Source organism: Misgurnus anguillicaudatus, chromosome 24 (assembly GCF_027580225.2).
Source record: "Misgurnus anguillicaudatus chromosome 24, ASM2758022v2, whole genome shotgun sequence".
NCBI lineage: Eukaryota > Metazoa > Chordata > Actinopteri > Cypriniformes > Cobitidae > Misgurnus > Misgurnus anguillicaudatus.
The window spans coordinates 40,856,746-40,870,757 of NC_073360.2; the positions used below are offsets into that span (position 1 = coordinate 40,856,746).

Below are 14,012 nucleotides of genomic sequence, written 5' to 3' on the forward strand. Positions count from 1 at the left end.
ACCCAAAATGCGGTTTTTATTTCAACTACAATTTTATAATGCATCATCATCATGCTTATCACATGACACTTCATAGTCCCAATGGCACTGTGTGACTAATGTATCAGTTTTATTTCAGATTATTCCTCTTGTTTAAAATATCCATTAACTAAACATCTACATTTTCACATTCTACAAAATTTTCTTTAACCTGAGAACCAATTTATTGTTAAGATTTTCTCTCAATGCTGTTTGATAAACATGAGTGACAGGAGCAAAATTAGGTAACTTCCCCTTTAAGACCACAGTCTGGATACAGTATAGCCTACTGTTACACATGCATTTTCTCTTTTAGCTGTTTACTTCTCTGTGTTTATGAGGATACTTGCAAAGGTGAGAGTTTTGGAGCATTTGTGTATTTAAGGCCAATAAAGCAGCAAAATGGCTCACAAACTTAATAATCAGCGGATGAACGACCTGCGCGCTCCTCTCACACAGAAACAGCGCACGCATTTAGATCTGCTGTTTGTGTTTCAACGGCTTAAAATAATTTGTTTTAAAACTGCGGTGCTTAAATACGTGTATAAATGTTACATTTTCGTGACCACGCGCACAGTGACATGGGTAGAGACGATAGTCCAAAATCTCTAATGGTTGACAAATTTCTACTGGTTTATAGCCCACCACTAATTTTCACAAAAGTTTAACGCCTTCCAGAATTTTTTTTCTATAAATATATGAAGAGTTTGGTTCCAAAACGCGATAAACGCCATTTTTGAAAAAAATGAGTTACTGCCAAAATCAGTATTATATCAGGTCAGTAGTTAAAAGTAAATTCTTAATTTTATGCAAAATCCAATAACCGCCTTGATATTCTATCATCTTTTCTCCCTTTTTTCCCAAAATGCGACAAACGCCACTCCTACTTTTTTACAGAACGCAATAAATCCATTCATGATATTACAGCCCACCAGTCACGCAATGTAAACAAACAATGGCGGCGCGCTGAGTACACGGAGTCCTAGTTTTCCTCATCTACTTTGTACTTCGTGATGAACAAACAAAACAAAATAATACTTTAATTGCATTGATATAAACCTGTGATGGTTTTCTGTGATGGAAAAGAAACGTAAGCCATCAACATTTAATAATTTCCGCGAGAGGCACTCGGTTGCTTGTTCTCCAGACAGCATCAAGCTTCTCATGCTAAAACATTGACCCCAGAGGATCTTATGAAAACTTTACATTATTTTACTCAAAGTCAACGAAAATCGAGCGGGACCAAAACATTTTACAGCTGATCCCTGTGAAAATGTAAAGAGACGACGTCAAGTATAACCGCAGCAATGTGTTCTTAATATAACAAAGTAAGTGTTTTGGTTAATGCCATTAATGTTTATTTTTTAATCATTGTATACCACTAGTCAACTAAATAAATATAAAATGGCAAAGATGAATGCACATTTATACATTGATTTAATAGATTTATAGCATTTTGAAATAAAAAACTGTCATGGATTTATTGCATTTTGTGGAAAAAAGAATTAGTTTTTATAATAAATCTTTGAAAATCAAGTTATGGATTTGAATTTTTATCCTAAAGATGCTATGTGAAAGTTTGTAACAGAAAATAGTGGTTTTCATCTTGTCACTTTCTTGGTATAGAAAACACGTTTTTACCGAAATTTGTCAAAATGGATTTATTGCGTTTTGGAACCAAACTCTTCATACAAACATACAACATATATTATAAAAGAATAGACCCTCTGCTTTCAAACAAACAAAAAACTTTTTGTCACCTGTCAAATATGGGTAGGTTTCTTTAAAAATACCAAATTTTGAGCAAAAAGCTGAGATAATACATTTTTTAAAGGACTTTTGTTCGAGATCAAATTTAGATTGACCGAAACATACACAGAGTTTTTACTGCTTTTGTATCAGTGGGTGCTTCAGTGTTTTATAAGTTGGGTAAGAGCACCACCTGGTGTATAATAGCGGAAATATGGATTGCCGTAAAAACTCGTCATTGGCAAGGAAGTTTTTTCTTAACTGATGAGATAACTTATCAATGGCATGTTCTAAGTTATTTTAAACTGAAGAAGTCATCTTATGCTGCGTTTACACCAACCGCGTTTCAGGCATTAAAATCGTGTCTACCGCGCCTAGTTTGCCGCTTGAACAGTTTGAATGCATTCGCGCGTGTAGAGCGAAGTAGACGCGCGGAAAAAGTAAGCATTTGACGTGCGTCAGAGGCAAACTCCGCTTCTTGTGGGAGGGGCAAGTGCTATGTGGTTGTCTGTTTGCAAGATAACTGATGTTGGAAAATAAACGGCGCGGGTCGATAAACGTCACGTGACTCAAAAGTGAAATGTGTATTTACAACTTAACAGGTTGCCCGATGTCCTCACTGACACCCTTTCAAGCTAAGTCCTTTTTATTCCTGTCTCCTCTATAGAAATAAGAACTTGTGTCGTATAGCTCCGGGTGACTGCTTATGGACAATATCAAGCGTTGGTTGAATGAGTGACTCCGGGCGGAGCTGCCACCACAGCAGCAAGCAGGCTCCTGATTGGTTAACGCGGTGCAAAATTCTGTCAAAGTTAACATTTTTCAACTCGGGCATCAGCTGCAAATTCACGTGAACCACAAAATGCACAAAAAGTACAATTTGCGTGTACCGCATGTACCGCGCACAACGCTCAATTTGCGCGCTTCGCACGAGCTAGACGCGTGAATGAGGCGGAAACACATCTTCCGCGCCGCACCAAACGCCTCTTCCGCACCACGGGACCTCCAGACGCATGTCAACCCGCCTTCACATTGACTTAACATTGAAATCACTCGCGCTTCACGCCTCTACCGCAGTTGGTGTAAACGCAGCATAAGGGCTTGTTCATTGTACTTCGGTTCTTTTGGTTCAGACCAAAATAAAAAAAAACAATTTATTAAGTCCTGCCATATAGCCTTAAGGGCTCGTTATAGTTGTGCGTAGGTCCTACGGCGTAGCCGCGACAGCATAGGTTCCGCGTCTGTTTTTATTTATACTTTTGCGTCGTCGTCCGCGTCGACATGCAAACACACATGCAGACCACTGGTAGGCAGTATCCACGTGTGTAACCACAGTAGCAGCGCGACCGTCAATGAAAAAGCAGCTTGGCAAGTTAACCCACAAACGAAGAAGAAACAGCAACTTGTTGTGTATGATTTAAGAAGACCAGCAATGATGGAAGTAAATGAACAGCGACTTTTGTTGCAGTTTAAGTAAATCACTCCTCAACTTGGCCTATTTTGGTTTTGACCATCGCAATCGGAAATAGCAATGATGCATTTTTTTTTATCTGACGGGAGAGGTTCTGGTGAACCAATCACAGATGCTGTCTGCATAGAACTGACGCGCTGTTAAAAATTTTGCGAGGTGCACGTCAGGCTACGGATAACCTACGGTGTAGCTATGGCGTAGAGCTTGCGCACGACTATAAATCGGGCTTTAGTGTTCATATTGGCATTTTAAGGATAACAAACTCTAATATATAAGGATAAGGTCATTATCCGATTGGTCAGCTTTGAAGGCGAATTTTATGAGACAGAAGTCTGATCATTCACAACAACAATGCTGCATGCTGGAGTAAACGTGCTTATTTTAAGCGTCATTATATGGAGGTATTAGTAACAGCTCAGAGCTCATGAAGATATTTTACTATCATTAATCATTTTAAAAACGTAAGCATTTTGTGATATTACATCCTGATTTTGGTATATTGCATTGTCTCTGTTCTAAGTGCATTCACATATCAGTCAAACCACACCAGAGTTAATCTTGGTGTGATTGTTTAGTGTGCACCAGAGTTCGGGTGGCAGCATTCACGATTTCTCAAATGAACCGCACCAACCGAGCAATTGCACCAGATTTCATTTTAATCAAACCAGACATGTCAAGTACGAACACACCCTTAAATCACCCCCCCCCAAACTAGAGTCCCCCAGTGAATTTCTTCCACTTCCAGCCTTGAGTATAATAACACTTTAAACATCTCCTCTATGGATTTGATTGCTCCTGTAGGTCTCTATAGACCAATGAGAAGAAACACGGTGACCTGTAAAGATCAAGAAAGCAGATCTCTTTAAAAGATGAGTATGTGTGTGTGTGTTAATGATGTCACCTAATGATCCAGGACTTATATAACCCGATCTCAGCCCTGCTGGTGTGTGTCGAGGAGTTTAACCTACCACTGATCTGAAAATAAGTGTAAGGCAGCTTAATATATTCACATGAAATGTGCAACATAAACACACTTGTGCTGCCTATCTGTCTTATAAAAAAATCACATAAAGGCAAACACGAAGCAACAAAAAACAGATTGTTGTAAATGCTGCCTTTGAAAAAACACACAGCTAATGTGTCATTTCAGATGATGTGCTGCCAGCTAGTGGTAAGCTTTGTGTAGTGCACTTCTCAACACAACAGTACAGCTCCACAAAGAAAATGTAATAAAAGTTTCATTTGAGAGTTATGCAGTCGTTTATTCTGAGATCCTGCAACATTTATGAGCAGAAAATCTGTAAACCTCTCCGCCTCTACTCAAGTCTCTCTCTCATAAACACTTTACAACAAAATGTCTGTGAACAAACACCAAACATTCACCCAAACAGACAAACATCCTCCATACGGCCAATAAAGCTTTCTGATGAACAATGTACAGTTAACCCTTTACATAGTGAGTGAACATTGGAATCTCATAGTATCCACAGAATCGTTAATGTATGTTCCACATATGTCGCAGTTGCCTTTATGATGTCACCATCTCCCATAGCAACCGTTTCCTCATAAGCATGAATTACATTTATATAGTACTAGAGCCCTTCGTGACATCACAATGTTCTATGTATCATCACATAATAACAGTGATATAGAGAAAGTGTATACCTGTATTAACTCCACTAGGGGGCAGAATAACAACATGTAGTACTAGAATGCAGCATTTGCTTTTTATTGATTGATTTATTTTAAATTTATTTTAGTACAAAATAACAAAAATGGAGACAAACAGCTAGCACAGAGTCCCCGACAAATAACAGCTACATATTAGGCCTAAAAGCTTAAATTTAAAGATAAGATGAGTTTTAGGAATAAGAATTTTCTTTACAAACTTACTAAACACACATACAGAAACCTCACACTATAAGACTTTATATGTATGTATAATTGTATATACTAGGTATATATGTGTATATCTTTATGTATCTATCTTTATATGCATGTACATACTCTCGAAGATTCTAATCGTGTTTACATTCACACACTATATATTGTTTATACTGTACGGTTACACACTACATACACTTTATGCATGTCCACACTGCACATTCACACTTATATGGGTGATTTTCACGAAATCCAGATTTAGAAGGTGTCCAGCATCAGAATTTTTAAAAAGCCCTTGAAGCCAATTTTTTTGCACATATAAGATTAAGGTCTGAATAGTCATTATTTTTAGAGGATTTAAAAAATATTTCCTATAGAATTATTTACATTTTTAGATTATCATTATTAAATTATCATTACCACAACATGATATTACATTAAATATATGCATTTACAAACTCATGTTTCGGTAATGAGAACTAAAAAGTTCTAAAAAATGCAACTTTCTGGAGAGAAAAAATAAGAACTGCTTGGTAGCCATCTCAAGTGTCACAGTCAATTATTAAACAATGATTAAAAATTGTAGCGGAGGATGAGAAAATTGGTCTTGGACACATTTATATTCCTTATTATCGTCTCCCATGATCACCAAATGCCACATGTTTCTTTACTGTAAATGTATATAGTATAACATGCACTCAAGCTTTTTTTTTTAGATTTTTTATTATAAATATTTCCATGTCAAAGAACCCAAATCCAGTCAAGGACATGTTGCGGTAATGACAATTTTCCCCTTAAATGTGGAAAAAAACAACAAAATTGGTTTGTATGATGTCATTTGAAATCATGTGCAAAATAGTACATGAAGAGATTGATTGAAACTGTATGCTTCTTATTTTGATAGCATTTACTTTTTTTCCAAATGTTTCACGACACCTCATAAGTCTAATTTAGCGAGAATCACCCATATATGCAGACGCTGGCTAATTTAGTATTGTGTATTTTTGTGGTTTGTGTCCTCATTTTCATATTTTAGGCTGCTGGAGGATTCACAGGTGCAACAGTGTTTCCTGTATGACAATAATCTTTTTTGAATCTTGAATTATTTGGAAAGAATAGTGGGTGAAAAATTTAAGAATAGTACAAAATCATAAAGGTACAGTGTGGGAATAATAAAGCAGGTTTTATAAAGATACAATGAATGAGTAGTTTGGTATGAAGAGGAAATGATGAAAAAAAGTGTGGATATATAAATGAAAACATAATAGAGAGGGGATCATGAAGAAACTGTGAGAAACAGTGTTGAAAATCAAAGTAAATGAATATAATAAAGCAATGAAAACAACACTAAAATTACTACTAGGCTAACACTTCAACCCACACATCAGATGTAGTTATGCATTCAAAACACTTCTTTATAAGATATCATATCAAACTCGATCAGGTCTGTACTGACATCTTTCAACAGAGTATTCAAAGCATATATCACATGGGTATCACCACAGAGGTAAATCACTGACGTCGGTGTAACGCAATGGCATCCCTGCAGTGACACACGACCAGTTTGCCATGCTAATGAATATTGGGACGTAGCTACAGTATGATAACGCATCCGTATGAGAAAAGTGTCGGGTTAATACACGTTTATTTAAGGCTTTGTGTATTGAGATTGAGTTTGATAAGAGAATTATTAACTAGATACTCCATTATTTTCACAGCATTTAAACCGTGACTGCTTGAGAATCAAGGTCAGACTGCTATAAATAACCAGAGTCATGAATAATTTCTACACACAGACAACGTTTTTCTAGTCCGACCCCTAAACCAGCACATGACACAAACACGAAACTCAACGCCACAACACCGCTGTTGCAAAATTAACCCTAAACGTGAGGCGGTTTCCATGGCAACAGAGGACAGTATCATCTCAATGATGCAATTCATTCACAATCACGCTTACAAAATATCTCACTATTCACTGTGAGTGTTAAATTAGCAGGATGTCAGAGGGCTCGATCACGTAACAGTAAATGATTTTTGTGCAGTAGCCTTCGTGTCTTCTTATATTTTGTATGTTAGAGAGTCTAATTTATATTATGGGTATTTAAATAAATTACTATTCTTATTATAATTATTGTTTTGATGCTGCAAATCAGATTGCTCCAGCTGAATTTCATTGTATAAACACATGCATTGACAATAAAGATTTAACTAACCAAAAACACAAACAAACAAACAAACAAACAGCCAGACAAAGATTTGTATGTGTGACACTATACTTAATGCTTTGCTAGGTCTGAAAATGGGAGCCAGGTGCCTCTTTTCAATTGTAAATGATACAGGTGCCAAGAGAGTTAGTATTGATTAAAGTCTTACACCCAGCTAAACTGGTATGTTTACATACTAAGCTTTGCCAATGCTCCTTTTAGTGCATACTCTTAAGGTACATCCACATGTTTACTGTAACTGTGTGTGTCATGAAGTGCTGATATAATAAGACATCAAGCAGAAAATACAAAAAAACTCACTATTTCTTAATATTAGATCAAAAACGTGTAAATGAGGAATAAAAAATAAATACATTTCTGGATGCACAATTATCAACTTCAACCAATTATTTTGCTCATGCAGTGATCATATAGGTTTTTGGTGAAAGCCAGGGTTTACAGTATGACTGATAGTAATGCCTTAGCAAACAGCACTAAATAAATAGCTTAAGATGTTTCTTTAACTTACTAACCCGGAGTAAAACTGATAATGAAAAAACACTAAATGTGTTTAAAAGTTCATCTATATTTAGATATCAAACTCATTTTTGTTTGTTTTTATGCTGCAAATAAAACAAAATTGAGAGAAAGTTAAGAGTGAGAAGAGAATAAATGAAATAAAATAAAATGAGGAAGAGAGAAGATCATCTGTCAGCTTATTGACTTTTGATGAACACATGTTAGATGCAATTAGCTTTCTTTTTCAAATAGAAAACATAACAAATAATAAGCATGAGAAACAAAACTAAATAATAAAAAAATATTTATTCTGACATCTGCACATCTCCACTACAAAACAAGACAAACAAAAATTAAACGGATGTGATAACAACATTCACCCCTACACTAAAAAAATGAATCTTTCAATTTACTCAAACTTTTTAAGGTAAGTGGTTGCCATCAATTTATGTAAGCTACATTTAAACAAAAAAGATTAGTAAAGTAAAATAAAATAAAAACTTTTGTTTAAATGTAGCTTAAATAAATTGATTGCAACCACTTACCTTAAAAAAATTGAGTAAATTGAATGAATCATTTTTTTTTCAGTGTAAGAACATTTTAAACATTGTATACACTGATAGCAATTAACAAAATGTTAACTTTTTATGGGTAAGTCAGATAAAAAACACAGCATCGCACACTGAAACATACATACATTGTACAAGAAACATGATTTTAGTGTAGTATTTAAATGTATTAGGACAATTAATCACAATTAATTGCATACAAAATAAAAGTTTGTGTTTGCATAATATATGTGTGTATATACTGTGTGTAAATATTATGTATATATAAATACACACATACATGAATGATTTTAAGAAAATTGTTATGTATAATTTTTTAATTGATATATATATAATACGCTGAAAAAAATTATTCATTTAATACTCTATTTTTTTTAAGGTAAGTGGTTGTAATCAATTTTTTTTAAATGTAGCTTAAATAAATTGATTGCAACCACTTACCTTAAAAGATTGAGTAAATTAATATTTTTTTCAGTGTATAAACACACAAGTGCACACACATAAATTATAATTTTTTTTATTTTGAATGTGATTAATCTTTTGATAGACCTAATTAACATTTTAAATTTAAAAATAAAATCAATATTTGACATTGATGCTATTTCTATCATTGACTCTTAATCTGTCAGACTCAGCTTATGTCTGAGGAAAATTTTGTTTTAAAAATAAAGATAAATAAACAAACAAACACCACACATATCAGGGGCTTGTAGTATTTATAAAAAGAGACAACTGTTACCTCTCTCTCTCTCTCTCTCTCTCTCTCTCTCTCTCTCTCTCTCTCTCTCTCTCTCTCTCTCTCTCTCTCTCTCTCTCTCTGTGTGTGTGTGTACATGTGTGGTTGAACTTGTGAAAGCCATCATTTAAATGTCCACATGAAAAGTCAAAACACTGTCAAAAACTTACATGCGAATATATTTGAGGCATCATCATCCTCTCTAAATGAAGATCATTATGTTTTTAAATGTAATACTGTCAACAGGTTTGTATGAGGGTTTGGTTTAGAGATGTGGAATAGCAATTTTATTAATACTCTCATAAGAAAGCAATGGAGGTCTATAAGATGTGCTCACTAATAATGAAACAAAGTGTGAGTATATGACTATATATTTAGTGTGTTTAAGTAAATGGGTGTGTGTGTTTGTGTCAGAAAGTGTGTATATTAGTGTGTGTCTGACTGAGGGTAGGTGAGAGAGGGTGTGTGCGCGTGTCTGCAGGGTCTCACCGGTGTCGGTGCCGCTCGGTTCGGTTCCCCTCACGCACAGACACCGCAGCATGTGCGCTCCTTTCTGCCGGAGCAGCCGCGCAATCCTCATCGCAAGATCCCGTGACAATACCGATCTGACCGATCACAGAGCCTTCATCATCATCATCATCAGGCTACCTCACGGGCTCCGTGCATCCACGCGCCGCAGACAAAACACTCACACGCTGGGGAAATCCTTAAGAGCCACGCGGGGATAACCGTAAATCTTACCGGTAAGCATCCTGATGGGCTAATGGCAGTCAGTTATTCATCGCTTATTTCGCGTGGGTGCGCGAGGGAAGACGGTGATGTGGTGGGTGGTGACGTACTGGGGAGCTCGCTGACGTCACGCCACACTGACTTGTTTGAAATGGATTGAACAGCATCCCATTTAAACGGTGTATTTGTTTAATTAATACATTTAAGTTACTGTGATTTAGCTAGGCCTTTATTTTCATTATATTTATTTATATATAATTTTGTTTGTATTGTTTTATTTATTTTAATTGTTGGTTTTATTAATTCTTATATAGTCTATTATGTAATTTTGTATTTTTTCATTGGCACTTATGTTAGTGTTATTCAAGCAATAAATAAGGATTACAGCATCCAAAGCTCTATTTTGGTTATTTAAGGTGTAAATCGAACATATTTACTAGGTTTTCAAAACGCAAATAAAGTATAGCTGAGTAAACCCCAATAGCAAATATTATATGCCTGTGTATATTTACACACAACTGCGTTCTGTCTATAAACAAAATTGTTATTCATCTTTGATGTATTCATGATAATCTGTCTGCAAAAGTGATTGTGGTTTTCAAACACTAGGTGGCAGCACAACCCACAAGAAACTTCTGGCACACGCCGGTGACGTCATCGCACGGGGGCTTCCGTGACGTGCGTGGGTGCTGATGGACGCACCCAGATTTCATTTGTTACCCTGCTGCAATCACGTTTCCTGAATAACCATCACAATATAGTTTATATAGTTTATATAAATACACTTTATCCAAATAAAACAGTTGATACTTATATTTAAAATTATGTTTATAGTCATTTAGATTAATTTAAATACATTATTTTGTTTCAATATTAATATTTAATGTTATTTAGGCAATATATTACTAGTTAGTATTTAGTAATAGTACTATTATAGTAGTGATAAAGACACCAAAAATAGATATAGTTATATATATATATATATATATATATATATATATATATATATATATATATATATATATATATATATATATATATATATATATATATATATATTAATATTAATTAAAATTTTAATATTGCTTATTAAGATGTGATATATCTGCTAAAAGAAAAAATATAAAAAATAAATGGATGCAGGTTACATCCAACAGCAGATACACATGCATTTACATGAAACATAAAGCATGAAACTTTTAAAAGTATTATTCCTCCTCTATATTTCCTTCAGACTAATTATGAGGTGAGGATATATTTACCCCTCAGAGGTAAAATGAGAAACACAGCTGTACACACACACAGACATATAATGTTGAGTGATAACATGAACGATACAATTTTCTGCCCACATGCACACAGATCTGTTTCACCTCAACAACAAATAATTCAACAAAACACCAGAGCTCAGATTCTTTACGCATTATAATTTGCTTAAGACCACCAAAACAAACACAGAATAAGAAAAAAGGTCAACATCAACAGGTCAAGCATCGGGCATACTAGTGGAATAGTGGACATAATAGTGGAAGTGATACACTTATAATGTATTTTTATACAGTCTGACATTCAGGTACGCATGCACCCACATGCACACACACAATAACGTCCTCTTCATCATCATCATCATCTGAGTTTTGGTCTGTTATGATAATATTTAATGGCATTACCTCACAATCACATGCCTAGATCCTAAATCAAGATGAATAAATTCAGTCAGTCCCAGTCGCCACACCTCTCTGTAAATCACCGGAACACATTCATCTTATATTTCCAACTAAATTGAAAAACCAAACACAATGAAAAATCATTCCTGGACAGGGATTAGCTTAAGCCAGGACTAGGCCTTAGTTTAATAAGGAAATTTAACCAGTTTTAACATTAAAACATGTCTTATTAAAACATTACTTATGTGAATTTAGAGGCAAAAGCAAAACAAAGGGCACTGATGTATTTTAAGATATGTCAGCGCAAGTTGTTTTTAGTTTGGACAGCTCTTACATTTATTTTAGTCTAGGACTAGTCTAATCCCTGTCCGGGAAACCGGCGCCCCTAAATCTTTAACCCGAGGGCTACACACAAACTTCAAATCATTCACCTGGAGCTCAGATCCTTATCATACAAAAATCTTGGCCTTACATATGAAACCCTAGAGATTTCATGCAACTGTATTTTGAAATAACAAACTATGAACCACAAAAGCAACCTTTAAACTTCAAAACGAGCAGACTTTTACTAACTTTTACATCATACGTAACACTAACACTGCTCCTGAATTCATTGACTATAAAATGCAACATCAAGCAGTATGTAAAACTCATTCCTAACCCTAAAAGTAGTAACAATGTGAGGCCAGACATGACTTTTGGCATCATGTGCTTCAATGCCCAAAGAGCCTTTTATCAGCATTTTCTTTTAAACAACATGCATTGATAAATCCTGCACAATAAGACCCTTATTTAAAGTAAAATGAAAGTATTGACTTCAAATGACTGAAACTTTAAACGGTGTCTCAACTCGTGCGGTGCTCATCAGATGTCATGAGGACAAAGTTACTGACCAGGTTCACTGTTGACAATCTTCGCTGGTCCTTCAGCTTCCTCCTCATCTTCACCTTTACTGCCGTGAGAAAGCAGTCGACGAATGAGACTACAGTAACGTGTCATTACCGCACACACACAGACACACACCACACGTCCGACTATCCGTTTAGCAGAGTGTGTGTTTGTCTGATCTGTATTGTGTGTGTTTCACTCTCTAGACTTTTCTCTCTCTGTATGTAAAACATCTAAATGCTCATCGAATGCGTGTGTCTATGTGCCTCTGATATTTGCCTGTGCAAATGTGTGTGTGAGAGAGGAGGTGTGTCTATCTGTAACAGAGACATGTGTGTCGTACAGAGTTAATGTATATTCTGTATGGTGCCTAAATTATTTAAATTGTATTTGAAACAATACCCGTGTGTTGTCACACTACCTGCAAGTGTATCTTTAGTTAAGTATAAATGCTTGGTATGACTTTTCCCCAAAGTTTAGAATAAGCGATTATATAGATTGGGAATAGAAAGTAAAGATAAAACTCATATACGACGTTGAACCTTTTACAAAAACATATATGCATGAAGTTTGTATATAAATATAAAATCATCAGGTGATGTTTAATATTATATGTGTCTGCTGTCTCCAACACATTTGAAAAACCCACACTAACTCACTAACTCATACTCCATTTGACACTTAAGCGTGTCTGAAATTGACACCGCCTTGAGAAGCGGTGTCTGTAGATCCCGCATGCGTAAAAGAGATGGAGAGCGTCTATTCTAAGTGTTACTGAGAGCGACAGCTATTTATAATACTGTTTACAGACAGAAAGTGCTGTGCTTAAACATTCTTCAAACTAAACACACAAGCAGACTGACTTTACAGGTTCAAGGTTAAAATGAATCTGCTAACATGTTTATGTGTGTTTGTGGCAGAATGAGTGTTGTCATGAGCTTTGTGTGTGTTTGTGTAATGTTGCTGATGGATGTGTAGTTGTATAGTTGAGCAGTAGAGGGCTCTCTGCACCATCAGGATCCTTTCATGCCACGGTTTTAATGTAACACACTTCTAACCAACTGCAATGCAACATGTTTCAGGTAATATTATAAAAACATTATTTTTTATTGCTGCTGCCTCTTCAAGATTAGGCTGCATGTGAGATCGTCCTCTTTATAAAAGGTCTGATCATAAATGTCTTTCATTGAAGCTTTGCTGCTATTCAGGTTTCCTGGTATGCAATTTGTTGATGGTAAAGCATGCAACGGAAATAGAGGCGTAAATCTGTTATGGCAAAAATACACATCACTCTGAGGCGGGGGTCTCCAATCCTGCTTCTTGTGAGCTACCATCCTAAAGATTTCAGCTTCATTCCCAATCAAACACAGGTGAACCAGCTGATAAAGGTGTACATGCGCATGTGTGTGTGTGTGAGAGAGAGATCAAAGAAAGATGGACTCTGTGTATTAATAACTAGAAATGTAGAAATAACTTGTATGTATTAAAAATAAATGGAGCTTGCAAGGTACAGAAATACACACACACACACATTTATAGTCATGTGAAGCTGTGTGTGTGCGCATGCGTGTGTGT

The 14,012-nt window shown here is 35.5% G+C and overlaps 1 protein-coding gene across 3 annotated transcripts in view; it reads right to left on the bottom strand.

Moving 5' to 3' along the window:
- fgf12b (fibroblast growth factor 12b) overlaps positions 1–14,012 on the bottom strand; it is a 40,446-nt gene that overhangs the window by 16,629 nt on the left and 9,805 nt on the right. The window contains exon 1 of one of the 3 annotated variants that reach the window (XM_055197525.2): positions 12,443–12,737. The exons of 1 other annotated variant lie outside the window; for it this stretch is intronic. In XM_055197525.2, coding sequence (XP_055053500.1) covers positions 12,443–12,548 — 106 coding nt within the window. In that variant the 5' untranslated portion in view covers positions 12,549–12,737. Of the gene's footprint in view, positions 1–9,642; positions 9,955–12,442; positions 12,738–14,012 lie in introns of those variants that run through there. One more of the 3 variants, XM_055197526.2, reaches the window with a different exon arrangement.